This window comes from Strigops habroptila, chromosome 3, assembly GCF_004027225.2.
Source record: "Strigops habroptila isolate Jane chromosome 3, bStrHab1.2.pri, whole genome shotgun sequence".
Classification (NCBI taxonomy): domain Eukaryota; kingdom Metazoa; phylum Chordata; class Aves; order Psittaciformes; family Psittacidae; genus Strigops; species Strigops habroptila.
In genome coordinates this window covers 2,357,346-2,381,783 of record NC_044279.2, presented here as the reverse complement: position 1 = coordinate 2,381,783, position 24,438 = coordinate 2,357,346, and the positions used below count along the sequence as shown (strand labels likewise).

Sequence of the window (24,438 nt, the reverse complement as noted above, 5' to 3'; positions counted from 1 at the left end):
CCTGCCTTTGGAGCAACACACCTCACCCTTCTGCTCTGATTTCCTTCAGGGACTGCATTACCACAGCATCTGTGGCTTTGACATTGGAATAACAGCAGTACTTTTCCACTTTGCTTAATCTTAGCCACCACTTTTTCTGCAGCAGCAGTACACAGCACGGCTTGGGATATGTCAGGAGGCACAAAAACAATAAGAAGGAATTTGAATCGTATTTCTTCCTTGATTCCCAGCACTAAACCAGGCAACTTCTTCTCCTGCCCCAGGAGTTGCTTACTTCTTATTCACAGGCAGAAAGAATTGATGGCAGCTACATGCGGGGGAGAGATACAGATTGTTGTCATGCAGGAAATATAAAAATACAACCTAAACCACTTTTAGCTCTGACTTATTTAATGGCAAATAGGAAGAACAAAGTTGTCCAGGCGAGTGACTAACCATAGAGCCAAGTCCTGTTGTTTCAGCACACTTATATCCAGTTCTTTCAGCACACTTCTTCATCCAGTTCTTAGTCCTCACAAAGCTTCATAAAACCCCAGAATTAAGTCTGTTGCAAGAAGTGGGGGCCTGGAACTTGATTCTTTGGCCATGGCCCAATTTCAGTGTAATGCAGCTGGTGCCAGGGTGACAAGCTCTGTAAGAGGAGGTAAGATATTAAAGTGACTGATATATGTCAGCTGAATTATGCTTGCTTTATACAAGCAGAATTGCTCCTCCAGTCTTAGATGGAAACTCTGGCCTTCCCTCTGCTCCCATTTCCACTGATGCAAGTCAAAGGTAATTTCATTATAACTAATATAAACGCATTACAGACAAGGCAATTACACCTGTAAGATCCTGGTGTGAGCTGAACCCTTTTCTCTGACATTTCTCCTAATGTTTGAAATGAAATAACGAAGTAAGAAGTGGCATTTTAAAAAATGTTAAACCTGTGGTTGAGACCTGGGTGTACAACAGGCCTGGTAAAACTGTTAGAAATAGGAATTCACAAGTAACACTTAGAAAATACCAGTGGATAAATCGTGGAAAGGGATTGCAGGTAAAACTAGCTCAGGAAAGGGGGAAAGCAATCCCCTAGCACCACATTGGTCCTGTGGGGAAAGGAGCTCTTTTGATAGTGGAGTGTTTAAAGGCTTCCCAAAGGAAGTAAGTCATATTTGCAAAAGAACTGCTCTGCCCGTACCTGTTTAGGCTTCTTTTTGGCACAGTTCTCTGCTGCTGCAGAGAATAGTTGTAAAACTGGCCCAATGGATAAGAAACAGCAGAGTATGTGCTCGCCTCCACACCGAGCCCTTTTCTTTCCTTATGAAGGGAGGATGGGGAGGAGGAGTGAAACCATCCGTGCTTCCCAATCCCTTCTGCTTGGGGGGGATCCTTTACTGAGCCCCTCTAATATTTACAGACAAGTTGTGACACTGATCAATTCATCATCAAGAAATTGTTTTGGTTAGTTTGGAGTTCATTTGGCTCGAATAGTCAAGGAACTAAACTTCTTACTAAACATACTTTACTAGATATACCTCCTAGTAGTAAAACACTGTGTGAAATATGAAAAGGAAAAGTACATTTCCATCCCCTGATTTCCAATAATTTTCAAGTTGAGATTCTTTCTTGCAAGCTGTGTAAGGAGAAAATGCTCTTCTTATAACCCTTTATCCTCATTGTATCATATCTTGTTAAAGAAATAACTCAGTGTTCATGTGCTGCCTCACACTACGTTGATTTCCTTTCCTTTTGTTTAAAGAAAACAGAAGTTCACACCTATTGCTCAGCTTGGGTTGGGAGTGAAGGGAAAAGGCTTGTAAATGAAACGAGGCAGTGGTTTAGCAATTATAGCCCAGGATTGAAAGTCAGCAAGGTTACAATTCTGGGGGAGATTTGCTGTTGTTTGTACTGATGAAGTTCCTCCTAAATGAGGTGATTATTGTCAGGAATGAAAAGGCAGGACACATTGATTTCATCCTCACTGCAACCTCCGGGACGTGCCGGTACAGAGCAGTCAATATGAACTGCCAGTTAACAAAAACCCAATATTGGCAAGTCGGCAGTTTGGGAAAAAAACTCCCTCCAGCCAGTGCATAAAACATTCAAATCGCCATCCTGGAGGAGCAAAGGCATTAGCAAACCTGCTCTGAAAATGAAGGGAGAGGAGCCCTTTTGGTTTAGTGAATAACAAATCGCAGAGCAGAGAGCCCATCTGCCCAGGGGAGATGTACTTCCACTCACTTCAAGTGCACACCCTACCTGGAGGTTAAAATCACTTTACTTTGAAGCAATTATTCTGTTCTCAAAACACATTGGTTATTCAGGAATAAAGTAGCTTTTATTTCAGAATTAAAGTGCCATGGGTTAGTGGTGGTCTTGGCAGTCCTGGGGTAATGGTTGGACTCGATGATCTTAAAGGTTTTTTCCAACCCAGCTGATTCTATGCTTCTATGAAAGCACCCATCCTCTTATTCTGCTACTGATAATAGATACAGCTGTTGATTATAACAGAGCTTCTTCCACAAGACCTACTATGGAAATCTTCCCCTTGTAAATAAGCTCTGGGAATACCATGCTTCCAATTACCTTCTACTTCAAATACTCTTCATATATATGGATGCTGTTGATTTACCTACAGATTTCACCAATGTTCATGCAATTAAAACCATTAACATGCAGCTTTGGGCTGAAGAAAGAAGTCCAGAACAGCGGCCAGGAGTAGTGTCTTTGACGTGATGGAGTGAACCTGGTTTAGAAAACACCCAGAAGCTTTTAGTACCTGACTGTTGCTGCACTTGCTAAGGAATCATTTCTTCTGCAGTAAGTCTGCGGCTTGTGTGGTGCTTTTAAGACAAGCTCTTAAAGGACCTGACCCAAGAGGTATCATTATTCTTCATCTGTAAATGGGGAAAACAGCTTTGTAAGATGAATTAGAATCATAAAATAGTTTGGGTTTGAAGGGACCTCTAAAACTCATCTAGTTCAACCCCCTGCAATGAGCAGGGACATCTTCAACTACATCAGGTTGCCCAGAACCACATCCAGCCTGGCCTTGAAGTTTGCTGTTGCCCAGGTGAAAAACAACTTTTTGTTTTCTAACCTTGAACACATTCACCTTTCCTTTTGTAAAGATGATCCTGTGGCAAGGGATGGAGCATGTTGATGGTAACTATGGGCACGTTGGGTGGCCTTCAGTAAGCCCTGGGTGTCAGAGATCTGCCCCTTCCCAGACGGTTTGTGAATTGATTCCAATTTTCCATCTCCAGTTGTGGAAAAACCACAGTTCAATGCAAAATGCTGTGGTTTGCTTTCAGAGCTGCCTTCAAACATCCCCTGGGCTGTTTTGGCCAGAGTCACCTCACCACGTTCTCTATGTTTATAAAAGCATCTTAACTTAAAGAGATTAAGTGACACTTCAGCAACTCTGTAATTTGCAGTCACAATCAGCCCCAGGCTAATATTTCGCATTAAATAGTTCATGGGACACATTCCTCTAAATAACCAGTGCGTTTTGTTCATTTTAAACCCTATAAACGTTTAAACCCCTCGCTGTTCTGTCAGATGAAGTCCCTGGGGTGCCATGAGGTGACATGGACACACTCTGTGGGGGCAGCTTTGGTCCCTCACGCTTCCACCCCTTTCTGCAGCTTCTAGAGCAAATGTTAGCTTTTGGACAGAGCCCTCTTTGCAGATGTATCGTGTCTAGACGATAATTTATTAATCAATCTTAACAGCATTGATTATATCGTCGACGGCGCGTTTCTGACCACACCAGGCTGGGGGCGCAGCCAGCAGCCGCCGCCATTAAAACTACAACTCCCAGAGGGCTCCGCTGGATGCCGTACGCCCCGCCCCTCCTCTCTTTCTATTGGGTCTAAGACCGAGTTCTCTGTTCTGATTGGCTAAAAGGGGCCACAGGGCGTGGCCGCGCTGTGTTTGAGGGGGGTACAAGATGGCGGCGGGCGAGGCGACAGGGCGCTACCGGAGCAGCATGAGCAAGAGCAAGGACCCCTCGGGGCTGCTCATCTCTGTGATCAGGTAGGGGCGGCGCGGCCCCGCTCCGCAGCCTCCCGTCCTGCCCGGGCTCCTGGGGGTGACCCAGGGCTGTGTGGGGGCCTTCCCCGGCCGGGTCTCGACGGCCTCGAGCCCCGACAGCGGTGAGGAGGCCGCAGTGCTGGAGCAAGGCTTCTCCTGAGGGGTGTCCTGCGCTTCTCCCACCCTGTGTGGTTCATCCCTATGTGTTCTCCTTACTTTGCTCTGTGTTGGGTTCAGAAGAGCAAGCCCTGCAGTTATCACTGGCTTAATGGCATCCAGGGAGGGTGAAGGCACTGTGTTCTTATTGCTAGTGTGTCTGTAGTTGGTCCCCATTCACAAACATACAGCAGCAGTGAGTAAAATGTGGCTGGTTGGAAAAGGTGTAGGACTAGGAAGTCCTGTGTGCAGACTGCATCCTGGTTTAGGATGTGGTAGTGGGAAAAGTACTCTTTTTGAGTCAGACCATCTTATGGGCGGATGAAAACAAAGTGGTTGTGTCTAGTCGTGTTTAGATTATTGATTTTTGTCTGCTCTTATTCGTGAACCCTCTTTTCCTCTGCTAGAGGATGATTCTGTGATATACATGGAGCCAAGCAAGGGCCTGAATTCACTTCACTGGTTTCCCTCTGCGCTTGCTTTAGCTGCTTGTCCCTCTCTGTGCTGCTTATAATCAGTGGGTTGGCAGCTGATGTCCCACACTGAAGCTTTTAAGTGTTATGCACACCCTCTAAAGCAGGTCTGGGCAGCAAACAGTCACACCAGCATCATATTATGAGTTGTAATGAGCTTTGAAACTTTGGTTCCTACTTCAGTGTCTTTGCCAGAGAGTACAGTCATTCTGTTACTTTGGAGAGGTTCTTGTAGCAATAGTTCTGTATCAAGGATGTGTTATGGTTTTAAAATCCTCTCTGAATGCTGATGTTTAAGCTGAAACCCCATTCTTTCATTACTCTGGTGACTGGTCTTTCAGCTTTTGCAAAGCTTCGGGTAGATGGTGGCTCTGAAAAAAGAGCTTCGGAACTGCTTCACCTTTCCGGGGTTGTGACTGTGGTCTCTGAATTGGATGGGAACAGAGGAACACACTGAACAATGAGTGAAAGATGATGCTTAACAGAGACCTCTCCATTTTGAGCGTATGGGGTTTGTTAGTATGGCAAGAAAAACTGTTACAAACCCTGGCTTATTTAGGTTGGAGTTACACCTCTATGTATGCAGCTGAAGAAGAGTGTACGTTGGTTTGACCTCTTGTAAACATGGAGTATAACAGTGATAGTATTGCAGTTTGGTACCTTTTATTTTGTATGTAACATACTGTAAGGGAAAGGAATGGGAAGTGAATACCCAAATCCGTGACTGTTAAAATGAGTGGTCTTCCTGCAAATGTTATATCCAGACCTACACACACTCTGTAGTCCAATTGTTCATGAGTTCACAAGGACCTTTTGCATAATAAATGATTAATTGTGAAAACCTGGAAAAATCAGGTTTCTCGCCTGGATTTTGAGGTTTTGCTGGGTGCTTGCACCTTACATTTGGGGCAAGGAGAAATAGTGTGTGTTTAAAGTGTGTTGTGCTTAGTGTTTCTTTATCAGCCTCAAATTTATGTACGTTGGAGGGGGAAACATGGTAAGTTGTAGCTAGATAACCTTAATTTAGAGAAAATACAGTGGTTTGTAGATAGGGGAAGAATGAATAATATATGTGCATTGATTGGGACAGCGTTTCCTGTAGTACTTGTCTTTCTGTCTTCCCTCCCCTTCCCTCATTTTGATTCCTATAATTTCCAAGAGTATTTTAAGGGCCTTTTATATCTCTTATTTTAATAAATCTGGACTTAATTTCATTTATAACATAAAATGAAAGTGAGCTCATGTTACTGTATTCTCCAAATAAGAAATGGTGTTTGGCTACTAATCTTTGGCTCACAGGCCCTGATACTTGGGCTGGTTTAGGTCCAGTGTTTAGACACAGCATTGAGGTTATAAACTCAATGGAATTAAAATTACTGAGCAGAACAGCTGATAACTAAACCTCCGGAATTTAATTAGAGCTTGTGCTTTTGGATGTAGAGATTCTTTGCAGAGCTTCAAGTGGCATGTTGAGCCAGACCATGAAAACCTGCAAGTAGAACTGATTGCAAAGGAAGGCAAAAAGTGGGGTGTTAATATTCACGTTTCTTAAGGTCAGCCAAGTACAAAAAGCAAATGGCATGGAAAAGAATTGAAATGACTTTCTTCTCTATGTTGTTTTGTGTAGTAGCTCAGGTGAGGGTGAACGTGCCAAGTAACAGGTCACTTTTGCTGCTTTTTACGCCCATAAAATGCTGGTGCAAACAAATTTGGGTGGGTTGAGTGTATCTTTGTTATAACTTAGCTTCAGAAAACATATTGCAAATCTTAAGAGCAGGCTATTGGTTTGAAATGTAGCAACGCTTTGTTTTCTTGAGAGCTTTATTTCCAATACCTTTATGGAGTCTTCTGCCAATCCTTGTGGTTTTACACTTGCGTTTCCCTGTTTATTTAGAAGGCTTTTTATTCCTCTCTTGCTCCTGTGTGAAAGGCCCATAAAAGGAAACAGAGTATGAAAAGCAGCAGAACTTTAACTACATTCTTCTGCAGGAAACAACAAAATCAGAGGAGCTTCTTCAAGTATTATGATACTACTATTGGTTAGAGCAAAGAGGGTGATGTCTTTCAAAAAGAAACCTTGTTTGAGTCTGTGAAATCCATTTAGTATTTCTACACTCACTCTGATTGTCTGTAAAATGCTTTGAAATGCAAAGCTGAAAGGGCTTTTATAAATATGAATGATTTTATTAATGAAGGGATAATTTCTGATATTTACTCAAGCTCAGTAGCTTTCTGTTGCGAGAGACTCAATAATTTCCTTTCCTCTGACACTAGATTTAGGGATTCTTGTACTTATTTCACTGGACTTCCCAGAGGAAAGTGTCTTGCTTTCACGGAGAGTGGGGGCAGATCCTTGGCAAAGTTTAATGTATTCCAGCAGCACTGAAATCAAGGAAGAAATGGAATTTTATGGGAGATGGGGCTGTGGTCTGAAATCAGGGTGTTGCTGCTGCTTCAGGAAAGTTGAGTGCATAAATATCAGTGTGGCAGCAGGTTTATCACTGTTGTTTGTCACAGTCTCTGTATAGCCTGGGAATTTTGGGTCATCCCTATAGTCTCTACAGTGTTGCTTTTCATCAGATCTCAATGCAGAAAACTCTGAGGTGAGCTCTGCGCTGGTGAGACCCCACTTGCAGCACTGTGTGCAGTTCTGGTGTCCTCAGCATCAGAAGGTGGAGCTGTTGGAGCAAGTCCAGAGGAGGCCACGAGGATGATGAGGGGCTGGAGCACCTCCCATATGGAGCCAGGCTGAGAACATTGGGGCTGTTCAGCCTGGAGAAGAGAAGCTGCGTGGAGACCTCAGACATAAGGCAGAAGTTGTTCCCTGTGAGGGTGCTGAGGCGCTGGCACAGGGTGCCCAGAGAAGCTGTGGCTGCCCCATCCCTGGCAGTGTTCAAGGCCAGGTTGGACAGAGCCTTGGGTGACATGGTCTAGTGTGAGGCTTCCCTGCCTGTGGCAGGGGATTGGAACTGGATGATCTTAAGGTCCTTTTGAACCCAAACCATTCCATGAGGGAAAATCCAATAGGAAAGACTGACCTGGTTTTGATCCCTTTTTCTGTCCCTGTCAGTGAAGTGTGTTTTCCTGTTGTGTCGGGGAACATGTTAGTTCTTTGGGAGTTGTTTCCTGTAGGAGGGTTGGAGTCCTGAATGAATTCACCTTGGTTTTCCTGTTGTTGTCAAGAACAGAGAATATTCAGCCTTGAGTATGGGCTAATTTGGAAGAAGTAGTTTCTTGAGTAGATGTGCTGCTCAGTAGAGTACAAAACCAGCAAATAAAGAGAAAATAAACCCCTGGTGTTTGAGCCGAACCAGGATGTGTTGAGTGATGATAACCCTGCTGAGGTTGTCTAGCTCAGAGGGGTGAGTTTTGGCTCCTAAGCCGTGTGTCTGGTGCCCATGCTGCTCTGTAGCCCCAAATCAAGCAGACTGGCCAGGTCCACACAACAAACCACCCAGCTCAGGTCTCCTCTTGCGGTCCTTGAGGTATCTCATTGGTTCCAAAACCTCTACATATCCATGAACAGCACTTCAGGTTGTTCACCAACATAAAACCTGTCTACTAGCTCACATGTGGGATGTTTTATAGTGTTATGCTGCTGTTTTTTTCCCTGTCCAGTGTTACAGGAGTGCAAGGGCCTGTCCTGCCTGTAGGAGCACTGTCAGGAGTGAAGGATGTGCAGCACTGCCCTAGGGCAGGATGGATCCATTCAGAAAGAGCCAGGAGCTACCAGGGGAGCTCACTTGGAGGTGATGTAGTCATACCCTCAGCTGTGCTGCTGCTGGGTTACGCTGAGTTCTTGGGGACAGTTTCCCTCCTGTTTTTCCTAGAGGAGAAATAGAGGGTTTCTTCATAACAGTAAATCTTAGAAATAAAGAGGGTTTGGGAAGCTCAGTGATTATTTGCAAAGTCTGCAATTATAATCCCCACCTTTGCTGCTGAAGGGAGCCTTCCTCTTCCCTGTGCCTTTAGGGGATATGAGAGTATCTTCAATTTGTCCTTGTCCTCACACTGCTGAGAAGAAATGACTGTGGTTTGCTACAAGAAGACATAGAATCATAGAATCCCAGACTGGTTTGGGTTGGAAGGGCCCTTAAAGCTCACCAAGTTCCAACCCCCTGCCATGGGCAGGGACACCTTCCACTAGAGCAGGTTGCTCCAAGCCCCTGTGTCCAACCTGGCCTTGAACACTGCCAGGGCTGGGGCAGCCACAGCTTCTCTGGGCACCCTGTGCCAGCGCCTCAGCACCCTCACAGGGAAGAGCTTCTTCCTTATATCTAACCTGAACTTCTCCTGTTCATACTCGAACCCATTGCCCCTTGTCCTATCACTGCAGTCCCTGATGAAGGTCCCTCTCCAGCATCCTTGTAGCCCCCTTCAGACCCTGGAAGCTGCTCTGAGGTCTCCACGCAGCTTCACTTCTCCAGGCTCAACAGCCCCAATGTTCTCAGCCTGTCTCCATACGGGAGGTGCTCCAGCCCCTGATCATCCTCGTGGCCTCCTCTGCTCATAGCTCCTGGGATTGTGACTTCCAGAGTAGGATACTGGATATCAGGGCTTTACAGCTTCCATCCCATGTTTCTGCTGGGTGGTTGAAAGCAGAGCACTGGTGCTCATGCCTTAGCACACCTGCTTTCAAAGCATGTGTTAACTCCCTCACGTATGAGAAGGATCCTTCCAGCTCCTTAAATAACAAGTACTTTGTAAGGTCAAAGTACTGTGGAATTCTGATACTGAGCACATGGGCTTTAGCGATATCTCTTTTAAAACCAGTGCAGAGAACAGAAAGTTCTACTCAGCTGCTGGAAGACAACTTGGAGAAGAGGTTTTGTAGCTTCCAGAGGACAAACCTGTGTATGTATATTGATTTTCCATAACCTTTTGTTTTGTTGCTTGCTGGCTGAAGCAGCTTTTGTGCTCTGCAAGAAGCAACGTGGCATTTAGCAAATGCTGTATTTTTGGAGCGACATCTTGTCACATTTTTAATTGGTGGCTGTTTCTGCCTCTTTTTTTTTTTTTTTATTGTTGGGCATTTTTCTTTCCAATTAAAGGGTGTTATTTTTTTCAGACTGGCCTTTAATAGCTCCTTTAATTGGGAGAAAACAAACTTTAGCAGTGACTCCATAAGACCTTATTGAAATCTTTGTGCTCAGCTTTCACACAGGCAAACGCACACAACAGACGTCTGCAGGAACTGAAATTACAGGCAAAAACCCCTTGAACAGATTTGCTATTTCACAAGTGGAATTCTCTTTTAATGCTTTTTGGCCATTATTTTTATTAAGTTTACAGTGAACTTTGTTAAATGGATTCTTACTAATGACCCACTCTGCTTTTTCTGTCTAAAGCAATAGAACTGATATCCTGGTTTGATGTGGAGTGAGGAAGATGGATGTAGAGCTCTTGCCCTCATTGTTACATTGGAGAAATAGCTGCTACAAGAAATATAGCAGAGTTATTCTGATCTGTATGTACTGTAATGGTCTCTTAAAACCACTTTTATTGCTAATGGTGTTTTCCAATGTTATCAAGGTAGCAGCTTTGCTGCAAGTAGTTCAGAAATTCATTGAGACTAAATTGTATATGGCAGAGAATGGTTTTAAATGAGAAAGTTCCCTTAAATGATCTCGAGGCACTTAGATAAAATGTTTGGCGAGTGGTGGGTTATAGCTTAATACAGCTCCTTGGTTATTGCAACAATAGGTGAGGGTGAATATGTGAATCCACGACAGTATGTGAAGGGACGGTGTGTGTAAGGGTAGGTCACACTGTGCTTTGGTAAAAGCTTGAGGTACTTTATCTTTCAGCTCTCATTTTAGCTTTAGTCAATGCACTTGGCAGAGCTGGAGCTCAGCCTGTCCTTACAAAACCTTAGGAAGCAGAAGTAGTTGGTTTTGTTAATAAATGATTACAAGTTCTGTGGTTTCGATTCTTTCAAAGACATTGCCTCCATCAGCTCTTTATTCCAGCACAGTACTGAAACCTTTGTGTTCATGATGGAATTGCCCAAAGCCTCGTGGTGATGGATGCAGGGCTGCTGGTCTGATGCAGTGTTATAGCAGGATGGGGTCATAGCACAGGGTGGCCTGTGGATCCTTAAATACTCTTCATCTTTTAATCATCCAGGTGGCAGGTCTCGGGAGCATTGGCCAGCCTCTGCTCTTGCAGATTTGAAAATACTGATCCTTAAGACTTGATTTTTCTCCTGGGAATGTGGTAGAGCCCTGCACCCAGCTCTGGGGCAACAGCACAAGAGGGACGTGGAGCTGCTGGAGCGAGGCCAGAGGAGGCCCCGGAGCTGCTGCGAGGGCTGGAGCAGCTCTGCTCTGGAGCCAGGCTGAGAGAGCTGGGCTGGGGCAGCCTGGAGAAGAGAAGGCTCCTGAAGGGGAGACCTTAGAGCAGCTCCAGCGCCTAAAGGGGCTCCAGGAAACCTGGAGAGGGGCTTTGGACAAGGGCCTGTAGGGACAGGCCAAGGGGAATGGCTTTAACCTGCCAGAGGGGAGATTGAGATGAGCTCTGAGGCAGAAGCTCTTCCCTGTGAAGGTGCTGAGGTGCTGGCACAGACTTTTCCCAGCGAAGCTGTGGCTGCCCCATCCCTGGCAGTGTTCAAGGCCAGGTTGGACACAGGGGCTTGGAGCAACCTGCTCTAGTGGAAGGTGTCCCTGCCCGTGGCAGGGGCTTGGAACTGGATGAGCTTTAAGGCCCCTTCCCACCCAAAGCATTCTATGATAATTCATTTAATAGCTGTGTTGGCTTCTTGGATCTAAAGGTATTTATAAAAAAGGGTAGAGAGTTGGCACTTATTGTCTCTTGCACATGGAGGATCACGGGGGTCATGAGCTATACTTGCATTGTTTGATTTGATGTGGTGAAATCTGATGAAGGGTTGGTTAATTTAGCAAAGTAAAGAATTCCCTGATGATATTTACTTAGATGGCTGTGGCCTTTCCACTGCAGCATTCATGCGTCCATCTGCAAGTCCTCAATGATGAAAAGATCATCAGCTTCTGTTGAAAATGCTCGAACCGACTGTGTAAGCAGCATAAAAGATTAATGGAATGTAAGTAGAGGAGGAAAAGGTTTATAATGCTCTGTTTACTTTGAATGTTTAACAGCATTTTGAAGAGAGTTGGTTCTGCCACTTCCTGTTGTGAAGGAGTGACTTGTTTCTTTGTTTGCATGAGGGGAGTAGTTTCTCCTGAATGTTTTGATTGAATTCCTCAAATCAAAGTGTTTCATGGGAATCCCAGCCTGGTTTGGGTTGGAAGGGACCTGAAAGCTCCTCCAGTTCCAACCCCCTGCCACGGGCAGGGACACCTTCCACTAGAGCAGGTTGCTCCAAGCCCCTGTGTCCAACCTGGCCTTGAACACTGCCAGGGATGGGGCAGCCACAGCTTCTCTGGGCACCCTGTGCCAGCGCCTCAGCACCCTCACAGGGAACAACTTCTGCCTTAGATCCAATCTAAATCTAGTAACAATCAACCTGTGAAAAGAATGAGAAAACATTCACCATGTTGCTGGTGAGTTCAATTGTTAAGTACCTTTTGGATTATTATGTTTTTCTTCTGGGTGACTTTTGTTTCATAAGGAACCGACTTTTACAGTGATTTCAATGAGACTCTGCAGAGGTTTCCAAACATGTATTATCAGATGATAAGCTTTGAGGTTAAATAGTGCTGGAAGCTGTAGATCACCCCATTTGGGACTTGTCTTTAAGACAACAGGTTTCAATTATAAAATTCAAATAAGTCCATTTAGTTTAATGAACCTCTGGAATTCTGTAGAGCCGTGTAGACACTCTGTGAACTACAGTTGTTCTTGTCCCAGGGTGCTTTATAGAACTTTTTCATCCTCCTTTGTTAAAATGTAGCTCCTTATAAGGTCTCACAGGGTGGAACTGCACTTGTGAGGAAGAATACATGCTCTAGACAGGCTCTTTTTTCAGACAGTGCTTTTTTTTACACCCATAAATAGAAGGTTTAAGGAAAAAAAACCCAACTAAACCAATCCTGATTTTCAGAAAAGATGGAATTTTATTGTTTCTTTGCTTTTGTATTTTATTAAGATTAACTCAGACTTAAATACCATGAAGTAGTAGTAAGGAGCAGTCCAGAGAAGGGCACCGGAGCTGGTGCAGGGCCTGGAGCACAAGTGTGATGAGGAACAGCTGAGGGACCTGGGGGGGTTTAGTCTGGAGAAGAGAAGGCTCAGGGGGGACCTTCTCGCTCTCTGCAACTGCCTGACAGGAGGATGGAGCCAGGAGGGGGCTGGTCTCTGCTCCCAAGGAACAAGGGATGGGACAAGAGGAAACGGCCTCAAGCTGCCCCAGGGCAGGTTTAGATGGAGCTGAGGAACAATTCCTTCCCCAGAGGGTGCTCAGGCATTGGAACAGGCTGCCCAGGGCAGTGCTGGAGTCACCGTCCCTGCAAGTGTTCACACCCCGTGTAGCCGAGGCCTCAGTGCCATGGGTTAGTGGTGGCCTTGGCAGTGCTGGGAGCGGTTGGACTTGATGAGCTTAAAGGTCTTTTCCAACCCAGCTGATTCTATGATTCTAAGGTGCCTCCAGTAAACATTTTCAAAAAGCCTGTTTGATCTTTGGTGTTGCTTCATGTGTTACTGTTAGGGGAGAATCTGCTGCCTGAGCCTTCACACACCACCCAAGGGTTTAACTGCTGGGACCAGAGTCCCTTCACAGCTCCAATGAGTCCATGGGTGCTTCTTTTGACTCCTCACTCAGACACACACTTGCTCTGGGACATGCTGCTTCCTCCTCCTTTGAGCTCAATCCTTTTTCCTGCAGCAGAGTCTCAGGTGTTGAATTCCAGGAAAAAATCATGTAGTTGAGTGGTGCAGGAAAAGGGACACCTTGAGCTGGTGCCTCCAGGAGGGACCTGGATCAAAGCAGTGTCTGGGGAGTTATACCCTTATGATTTATGCACTCGCTCCTCTTACACCTTTGTAGCCCAATGGTGATTTTTTTGGTCTTGGGTCTTCTAACGCCTGGTTGGATTCTTTCTCTGTCTCCATGCAGGAAGGCTGTGAGCTGTTCTTATCTGTTTGAGTTGCAGCTTCTGCTGACACTGGTAACCTCCTTAACTTCTGTTTTGAGCTTCTTGTGCACTAGCTTGATGGCAGAGCACAGGACACTAAAGTCCTGGACCTGGGGTAAACATGACACAGCACCAGCTAAAACATCAGGGTGTTGTCAACATTTTTCTCATACTAAAGACAAAACAAAGCACTGCACCAGCTTCTAGGAAAATTACTCGGAAAACTAACTCTCTTCCAGCTGAAAGTGTATCTTGGTGAAAGTCCACAGTTTACAGCCTCAGGCTCCAGCAAATCCAGCTGCTGTGGTAAGCAAACAACATCCTAAACCACACAATATTATGAGTCTAAGTGACTCAATCTATTTAAAACTTGCTTATTTAAGGTATATAACTAATCCCAGGCTGGTTTGGGTTGGAAGAGACCTTAAGCTCATCCAATTCCAACCCCTTGCCATGGGCAGGGACACCTTGCACTAGAGCAGGTTGCTTCAAACCCCTGTGTCCAACCTGGCCTTGAACACTGCCAGGGATGGGGCAGCCACAGCTTCTCTGGGCACCCTGTGCCAGCGCCTCAGCACCCTCACAGGGAAGAGCTTCTGCCTAAGAGCTCATCTCAATCTCCCCTCTGGCAGGTTAAAGCCATTCCCCTTGGCCTGTCCCTACAGGCCTTTAAATATCTCCAAACATTCACTACAAAGCCCAGTCCTTGAAATTAGTCAGATCAGGCCCATTGTGTAATATTCTGTTTCCCTCTATAGCTTTTAGGGAGGAAAAGGTAGTAGAATCAGAGACTCATGGAATGCCAGGTTGGAAGGGGCCTTAAGGATCATCTGGTCCAACCCTTCTTGGCAAAGCACCACCTGGACTAGATGTCCCAGCACCCTGTCCAGCCGAATCTTAAGTGTCCAACATTGGGGAATCCACCACTTCACTGGGGAGATGATCCCAATGAATAAGCCCATTTTATCATCCAGTATTTCCTAGTGTAGAGCACTTAGATGCATCTTTCATGCATTTGTGAAGTCAACACTTGATCCTCCCACCAACTTGTGCTTCCAACTCCCAGCTCCTATTCCTGTGGTAATTTGTAACTTGCCAATGTCCGAGTAACCCTCTGGGCAGCTGAGAGGTGGGTTATTTTCTTCCTTTTCCCTCACATCCTGACCTCTTACCTTCTATTCACCTCTTGTTGTTCCTTGTCTATTAGATTTCGTGCCACATAGAGCTTGTGCTGCTGTTGTGTCTGAGCCTGGCTCTCAGCAGGGGGCTGGGCTTGGCCTTCTGGTCTTCCTGCTCTATAAATGTCTGGTAATGATCACAACTGTTTGAACTGGACTGAGAAAGCAAATACTGTAATTGCTGTGTGGCCACGGTCATCAAGAGGTGCCTTATGAAAAGCAACTAGATTCTAATGGGTTGCTTTTTACTCTGCTTTCCTTTTTTTCCCCCTTTTTAATGCTGAAGTCTCCTTGGCACATTGCAGCTATTTCCTGCAGAGAGGAGACAGGGCTTTTGAGACATCCACTGCGCTCTGCTTAAATGATTATTTGTTGCTTCTAGCAACTGCTTTCTTGGTTTAACTCCACAAATCCTTTATTGGACAGAAATTGTCTGTGTTGGTGAGGGCTGTGCTTTGATTCTGTTTCTTTTTCTGTACCTTATAAAAGCTTGTTGTAGTCTGCTTTGGGTTTTAGATCCTTACTATAGTGTAAAATGGAGAACACGTAAATAAACAGACCCCCCTTCTCTAATTGTCACCCTCTAAAGGGTGATTTTGATAACCTTAGTGCTGCACTATTAATTTTATTGTCAGGAGTGATGCAAATATATATGATATGTTGTGAAGCCTACTCAGGAGAGGACCAAGAAGATGCTGTGAGGGCTGGAGCAGCTCTGCTCTGGAGCCAGGCTGAGAGAGCTGGGCTGGGGCAGCCTGGAGAAGAGAAGGCTCCTGAAGGGGAGACCTCAGAGCAGCTCCAGTGCCTAAAGGGGCTCCAGGAAACCTGGAGAGGGGCTTTGGACAAGGGCCTGTAGGGACAGGCCAAGGGGAATGGCTTTAAGCTGCCAGAGGGGAGATTGAGATGAGCTCTGAGGCAGAAGCTCTTCCCTGTGAGGGTGCTGAGGCGCTGGCACAGGGTGCCCAGAGAAGCTGTGGCTGCCCCATCCCTGGCAGTGTTCAAGGCCAGGTTGGACACAGGGGCTTGGAGCAACCTGCTCTAGTGGAAGGTGTCCCTGCCCGTGGCAGGGGGTTGGAACTGGATGAGCTTTAAGGTCTCTTCCAACACAAACCATTCTATGATATAATGGCTCTGGAGTCCCTGGAGCAACACAGAAACAGCAGAAAGTTTACTCTGGATTACTATTAAAATTAGAGCTTTGATCTCCCCAGTGATTCAGCACTTGGTTCACTTCCCTTCACTACAATGTTCATTTTTCCTGATGAGGTAAGAAATACTTAAATTTGATGGGTTTGCCTCTTTCTGTTGGTGTTTCCCACTGGCTTCAAGAGTGTTTTGATTTGGGTAGGTGATGCTGTGTGAAGGCCAATGAACTGTGTGCTTAAAGAAACCTGATCCCGAACTAATGGAAGATTCTTCCTCAATTTCCAAGCTGCACCTCTGCATCATGTAATACTACTTCTGCCTTTAGCCACACATTTGCTTATGTCTGATACTGTGGAATAGGGGAAGAGAAGCTTTACAGCAACACACAGATACAGCAATGGCCAGAAGCAATGGGGACTCCAACACTCCTCTCCTGTAGGAATTGTTTAGCATGTTGCAGGTGCAGACTTAGAAGGACTTGCTCAGTATAAAGCCCATATTTGCATTTTGCACACAGTAGCTCTTCACTTTGGTTTAATCAAAAAACCCACAGCACTGTAATACCCACATACTGTTCCTGCAGTGTTCTTCCTGAGAACCTAATTCTTTAGTCCAGAAATTGATAATTAAAACTGCTATCTAAGCTATCCATGGCTTAGCAATAATCATAGTGAACAGGACTGGCCTTAGGGGAGGGAAAATAGGCCGGTAGTTATCCAGCCAACCTGGCTGGAGGCATCAGAAGAAGCAAATAGGCAGAAATGAAACATTTATTATTCATTAATGTTAACAGTTCTCTCTTAAAATTCACACTTAATCTCATTTTCTTGGCATATTATTGGGCAGGTAGGAAGCTAAGAGTGGGCTGGTAGAAGAAATCACTCATTTGTCCTGGAAAACAGTCTGAAGCCCTTGAACATGCAAACTGTAGGGGGAAGTATGAGACTTCTCAGTGTGAACAGAAGTTGTGAAGTCTCAAATATGATTCCTGCTGGAGCTGAAGTTTTGAGGCTGGTGCCTGTACATGGATAGTCTTAAGGGTGGTTGTTAAATTCCTTTTGCCACAGTGCAAAATATGGGGGTGAGGAGGGCAACTAAATCATGGAATCCCAGACTGGTTTGTGTTGGAAGGGACCTTAAAGCTCCTCCAGTTCCAACCCCTGCCACAGGCAGGGACACCTTCCACTAGAGCAGGTTGCTCCAAGCCCCTGTGTCCAACCTGGCCTTGAACACTGCCGGGGATGGGGCAGCCACAGCTTCTCTGGGCACCCTGTGCCAGCGCCTCAGCACCCTCACAGGGAAGAACTGCCTGATATCTAACCTGAATTTCCCTTGTTTCAGTTTAAACCCATCAGCCCTTGTCCTATCACTACAGCCCCTGATGAAGAGTCCCTCTCCAGCATCCTTGTAGCCCCCTTCAGACACTGGAAGCTGCTCTGAGGTCTCCACGCAGCTTCTCTTCTCCAGGCTCAACAGCCCCAATGTTCTCAGCCTGGCTCCATACGGGAGGTGCTGCAGCCCCTGATCATCCTTGTGGCCTCCTCCTGGACTTGCTCCAACAGCTCCATTTCCTTCTGATGTTGAGGACACCAGAACTGCACACAGTGCTGCAAGTGGGGTCTCACCAGAGCAGAGTAGAGGGGCAGTAAGCTTTGTGGTTCAGCAGTACTATCACCAGCCTGAGCTCTACAGCGCTGCCTGAAGTACCTGCAGTGATGCCTGTTCGTGGCTTTGCCAAAGGCTTTTCCTACCCAATGACACAGAATGCCCCAGAAAAAAGCATTTCTTAGTAACTTAGTGTGGCTCTTCTCAGTTTGTGCGAAGCTTGTTGATGTGAGGGCTGAACAAAGAAGTCTCGTGTACATTTCATTCCCATCAAAGCTTATTTTTTAGTAGCTTGGTGTGGATAAGCTGGGCACGTTGGTGGGGACATGGGTGTTACACGAAGATTAATCTGCGTGTGGTGTCCTTTCTGTGGTGCTGGAGTTTGGATGTTCAATCCTGTTTTGGGGGCTGGAGTGCATTTGAAGCTCAATAATAGCATGTTACAAAGGGAGGTGAATTGCTTCATAGTTTAGCAGCTGATCATCTCTGGAACATTTCTGCACTCTGTAGTTATCTGCTGTGCCATGATGTGTATAGTACAATGGTGTTTGTTTTCCTCTGCTCTTGAATAGCTTAGTAAACATCCTGTTCTCTCACTTCACAACAATGGAAAGAATTTATTAGCTTGTGAAGAAATTGGGGCTTGTTTTCTGTCCTATGTCAGCTGCCTTTTGCTTGAATGCTGGAGAGTTTGCCTCTTGTCTTCCCTTCCTCCCCATATGAAAGCATCACACTGTAGGAGTAAATGTACAGAGGAGATGAGGTTGTGGCAGTTCTGCAGTCAGGCACCTGTGGATCTTGGATAGGTCTATGAAAAACATTGATGTGTCAAAAAATAGCCAACACTTCGTCCATAGTGTGAGAATAACTTGTTATACAGTGTGTGGAGTCTGTTGGTATGTGGTGTTGCTGGGACCAGCTGAATTACGTGGGTTCTCAGAGAAGAATTTGTTTTCTCCCTACTGCATGTGTTGCATTTTCAAAGCACTGGATGCGTTTCCTATGATAAACAGCAGCTATTTTATATATGTTTTATAGTCTGTAGCGTTTGCTGCATTTTCAAAATGAGACATTGTGTGGCTCTCTCAAAGTTCTTTAGTGTTTTACTGAGAAACATTTCATTTTGCTGCACAGAGGAAAACGCTGAGACTGAGGTCTGTGGAGAGAAAAAGGCTTTAATGACTCCAGTGGGTTTTCCAACTGCTTCCAAATCCCATGTTGAACATTTATAGGTGAGCAACCATAAGTCAGCAGTCTTGCCTCTCTGTGTTTTGAATTACTCTTTAGCTTTTGATGGTTACAGGCTGTTGTACTGCTGCAAAGCAACAGGAAAGGGTAGATTCAAACATACTTTTGGGTTGTAGTTGTACCAGCATTCCTTCATCTGTGGTGCTGAGGAAGGACTCATCTGGAGCTGTGGAGTTCATCATTCAGTTCTCCAGGAAGGTAACAGCCTCTTGCAGAAGTGGTGGAGATGGCACTTAGATTTGATCAATGTGAATACATTTGCTCATGTATTTAGGCTTGGAAACTCCCCGTGTTTGATGGGAACTGTTGCAGCAAGCTTAAGGCTTTAGGTGTCTCACAGAGTGAGGGTGCTTCAGGACTCCTGTACAACTCTTTCCACCTACTCCCTGGGCTATTGGAGTTGGCTGCTGGAAAGTGGCGATGAAAAATGCCTGTGATCTACAGATCCAATTTGACCAAAATGCACAGTCCCAACGGACTTTTGTTAATCTAATTCCAGTGTAAATTCACTGACCTCGGGAAATATCAGGGTTTGTTTTTGTCCTGTATGAAATATGCTGTACTTCCCATGATAAAAACATTTCAGGATTGTGTCTGATCATCTCTTCCTCCTGTCTGGTGCATGTGGAAGAGGCTGCACTGAATGAAGCGTTTTGCATTTGTATGATCTTTATTTTAACTAAGTATAATCAAAAGCTGGGGAGATTTGCCTCAATGAATTTCTGTTGCATAAAAATGCTTCTTAACAGGCTAACATCCAGTTGGAATTACTCTAATCCTATTGAGCTCGTGCTAATGAGACAGGCATATGCAGCCACCCAGCTGCCAAGTACAAGTGACAGGTATCTTACAGGGGAGCTGAAGTCTCACTTGGAAAACTGGGAATGAAAAAGCAAATGAACTGGTGAGGAAACCCAAGTGGAGATCCCAGAGTTCATAACACACGTCCTCGGTATCGAAACTGATGCTCCTTCTCTGTCATATTTTGAATGCTTTTGTTTTCAGGGACTTCTAAAAAGCTAAATGTAGATTTACCATTGTTTCATAATCCTGTTCTGTTTTGTACTTCTTCCTTCAAAGTTCTTTCTGCAAAGTCCCTTTCCCAAACAATTTTGAGCCCTTTCTATTTGGCAAACAGTGTGTTGACTTTTCTTCCTTGGCACACATTTTAATCGAAGTGAAACAAGCAAAGATGCCCTTGGCTTGCTTTTCTGCAGTGTTAGCAGGAAAGTAGGTAATCTCAGGAATATTAAGTGTTCCTTGCTTTGCTTTTTTTCTGTGCAGAGCCAGAAAAACAAATGGCTGCTGTACCAAGGGGCTTAGGTAGGAAATTCAGGTGTACGAGGTAATGTTTCATATGCAATCACTCTGTTTTGTAGTTACAGATGCTGCTAAACTTCAAGGGCTTAATGTTGTGGTTTCGAAGGAGGAAAATACATGGAAATGAGTTATGGGAGTAGAGAAAAGGTTGTGAATTAGTTGTGGTTTAAGTAGGTAAAGTGAGGGCTTATAGGTAAGTAGGAACTTTTAAGTTCAAGGCCAGGTTGGACGGGGTTTGGAGCAACCTGCTCTAGTGGAAGGTGTCCCTGCCCGGGGCAGGGGGTTGGAACTGGAGGAGCTTTAAGGTCCCTTCCAACCCAAACCAGTCTGGGATTCATCTGATAGAGTGACTTGAGAGGAACAGGAGTGGAAGGCTCTTACTGGTGGCTGTAAGCAGTTGTAAGTACTCATGCTACGTTCTAAGAACTTAAATGTTACAGCCATGGTGGACAAAAATGCAAATTATTGTCTGGGAAAAGGTTTAATGTGCTTTAAAAAAAAGGGAAATATCCAGAAGAGGCCTTCTCAGTTCTGCAGCTCACTGGGTTCTGATAGTTTTGACTTGAAACAGCTTCATTTCCTCTTATATATTGCTATGAGCATCCATTAAAGAATGGGTTTGCTCTTCTCTAAGTGCTCTTTGGTTCCTCAGTACATAGAATCACAGAGTGGTTTGGGTTGGAAGGGACCTTGAAGCTCCTCCAGCTCCAACCCCTGCCACGGGCAGGGACACCTTCCACTAGAGCAGGTTGCTCCAAGCCCCTGTGTCCAACCTGGCCTTGAACACTGCCAGGGATGGGGCATTTACCACTTCTTTGGGCATGATTGTGGGATGGATCCCATGTGCACTTCTATTCTCCAGCCGTTAATCCAGACTCCCACAGTGAATGGAAATAACCAAGTCCTAAACCCAGAACCTTATCCTTCTGAAACATAAGACTGAAAAAGCAGTCTCTTTCTTTTCTCCATTTGGATCTTGGGTTGTGATTTAAACTTCTATCCAGAAAGAAATAACCTACAGGTATTTAAGGCAAACTCCTGTGGGTGGAAAACACTGACCTGTTAGGCTGAAATTCTTCGCTGGGTAGAATTACTTACCAGTTTTGGCATAGTAAGTTGTCCCTTTACTGTTTCAAGTTAGAAGAGACTGAAGGGCTGTAAATACAGGTGAATTTTCTGGTCAAAATATGAGTATGATGTTCTTAGCGATGGTTGCTTCCAAGATATTTTCCCCAAACAGGTAATCAAAGCAAGTGAGAGGTTCCCAATGCAGGTGTTTAACTCTGGGAAGATTTCCCGGCTGGTGCATCTGACAGAGCCAGCTGGAAATCTTGGAATATGGTGCTTGACTGAGCCTGAAACTTCCACTGAGTTCAAGCCTTGCAGGTCAGGATCATAGGCTGGAAAAACAAACTGGCTGGGGGTGCAGCCCAGCACATGGGGGGGTTCTGGGCTCAAGCACACGCTGAAGCTGGGTCATGGCGAGCTGCGCATTGACCAACGCCCCCAAGTCCTTCTCCTCAGGGCTGCTCCATCCATTCTCATCCCAGCCTGTCTTTGTGCTTGGGGTTGCCCTGACCCATGTGCAGGACCTTGCACTTGGCCATGTTGAACTTCATGAACTCCAGCAGCAGAGTGATTCCTGTGTCTCGCTCTCATCCTGTTGGATTCTGGGCTGCCACCACATATTAAGCTCATTTTTCAGAGACCTGCAAGTGCAGAAGATGACTTAATTGACAACTCTATTCCCAGTGTGTGCTGCTGCGGTTCCTGAGGTCAGGTTGGATGATCCAGAGCTTTGAGACCTCTTTATTCCTGTTACCCTTCTTTTAAATGTGGGTTGGCAATATTCCCATGCTATTACTGGCTGCATTGTGGGGTTAAAGGATGAGGTCTTGGGAGTTTAGCCTGTGTGAGCTGATGTGTAGTGCTCAGCCACATGGACTGGTTTTTGCCCCCCCAAAATCATCTTGATTCTGCTGAAGGTGGCAGCAAATGTGTATTAATGTATCTAAGCTGACAAATAGCAAAATAGCAACTAAAATTGATAGTTCAGACATTATCATTTCAGTAGGAATAAGCTTTTGTGGTATCTAAGAGGCTTCTGATCTCCAGCTATAGAAGCTTTGTCCTTTTGCCATGTTTTGTGGTTTCTAAGATAGAGACCCTCTGGTGACCTCTCAGGCTTCGTAAGCATCTGTGCTTTGGCTGTGCAAATGTCAAGTGTTTTTAGAGCAAATACCCTATAGAGGGCAAGTTAAACTCAATGACAAGGACAAACAACTGAGCAGCACAATTGGAATCTGCTTTAACAATATGGATGTGCCTGAAGGTTGTGAGGAAGCCTGAGATAGGCAGGAACTTGCTGGAACATTAGGAGAGGCTTGTGACATCCACTGACATGAGTGATGTGGTCTTAGCCTTGGAGAAGGATCCTTTAGTTTTGTAACAAACTGCTGGTGTTGCAGATAAATTCAAGCCACAACTTGGCAAATGATGAATTTTGAAATCGAGTTTTGTTTAATTAAAACTAAAAACTTTTCTAGTCAGAGATAGAGGCCAGTTGGGTTCTGCTTCTACCGTGTCTGTAGCAATCCACAATTCTCCTGCGATCTATAGCACAGGTTAGAGAGAATTGATGTTTTCATTAACCACTGAGATAAACAATACTGTTCAGCTTCAAACTCTAACAATATGTCAGTTCCTAAAGAGGATTTACATTTGTGTCTGGTGTAACCATGCTGAGGAACATTCTTCTAGCAAAAATAAGCAATTCTTCACAAAGAAAGTGTATTCATCTGCAAGAGCTCTTAGCGGAAGGTGATTTACTGCCAAACACATGCTTGTATGAAGAATCACAGACTGGTTTAGGTTGGAAGGGACTTTAAAGCTCACTCAGTTCCAACCCCCTGCCACGGGCAGGGACACCTTCCACTAGAGCAGGTTGCTCCAAGCCCCTGTGTCCAACCTGGCCTTGAACACTGCCAGGGATGGGACAGCCACATGCTTTCCATTCATCTGTTACAGCATGAACCCAAACTTCACTGTGTCTCACAAGTGCTACGTGTTTGATACTGTTGCATTAACTGAATGTTTAGCTTTGTTTTCTAGTATGTAGAATCTTAGAATGGTTTGAGTTGGAAGGAGCTTTAAAAGATCATCTAATTCCAACATCTTCATGCATTACTCTGTGGAAAGTGTTTACGTGACCTCTGCTAACAGTCGTGGGTGTTTTGGTAGTACTTGGTGCATGTAATCACAGCTTGTTTGAGGGACCAGTACTGTGGATTCCCGAGGTGAGAAAGAGAAACTGGGCCACGAGGATGCTCAGGGGCTGCAGCACCTCCCGTATGGAGCCAGGCTGAGAACATTGGGGCTGTTCAGCCTGGAGAAGAGAAGCTGCGTGGAGACCTCAGAGCAGCTTCCAGTGTCTGAAGGGGGCTACAAGGATGCTGGAGAGGGACCTTCATCAGGGACTGGAGTGATGGGACAAGGGTTGATGGGTTCAAACTGAAACAGGGGAAGGTCAGGTTGGAGATAAGGAAGAAGTTGTTCCCTGTGAGGGTGCTGAGGCGCTGGCACAGGGTGCCCAGAGAAGCTGTGGCTGCCCCATCCCTGGCAGTGTTCAAGGCCAGGTTGGACACAGGGGCTTGGAGCAACCTGCTCTAGTGGAAGGTGTCCCTGCCCGTGGCAGGGGGTTGGAGCTGGATGATCTTAAGGTCCTTTCCAAACCTGACCATTCTATGATTCCATGACTCTATGACCAGATCCTTCTGCTCATTCATTCAGCTAAAATGCAGGTATTTCCATCAGGAGTCTGTAGTAGCAAATAGCCATGTTTAGCTCACGCTGTAGTGTCAAGATGCAGTCTGCAGCACTAGGCTGCTGTAAGCACAATGTCAGAGGTCTGTGGTAGAGCAGAGGCTGGAACTCAGATTTCTTCATTCCAGGCTTATTTTCTACCCACTGTTATCACTTTTCTGCATAATATTAAAGCATTTTGGATGCAGTGCAATTAAAACCATCATTTCTTTATGTGAAAACATGATTTAAGACACAATGAAGAATGTTTGGGAATAGAACATCACTTTAAGAACACAAAATATCCCTGTTTTTAGCCACCATGAAGCGTGGAACTTTAAGTGCTGCAAATTTCATGCATTAGGAGAAGCTCCTCTGTCAGTGGAATGAGGAGGGGGGTTCTCATCTCAGCATGTTCTTCAAGCAAGGGGAGAGATGTACCCT

General features: G+C 45.2%; 1 protein-coding gene across 3 annotated transcripts in view; it reads left to right on the top strand.

Annotated features, from left to right (window-relative positions):
- Positions 1-3,914: 3,914 nt before the first annotated feature.
- The window catches only part of EXOC4 (exocyst complex component 4), a 396,577-nt gene continuing 376,053 nt past the window's right edge, over positions 3,915-24,438 (top strand). For 2 of the 3 annotated variants that reach the window (XM_030480710.1, XM_030480711.1), the window contains exon 1: positions 3,923-4,020. In XM_030480710.1, coding sequence (XP_030336570.1) covers positions 3,935-4,020 — 86 coding nt within the window. In that variant the 5' untranslated portion in view covers positions 3,923-3,934. Of the gene's footprint in view, positions 4,021-24,438 lie in introns of all 3 variants that reach the window. The other variant, XM_030480709.1, reaches the window with a different exon arrangement.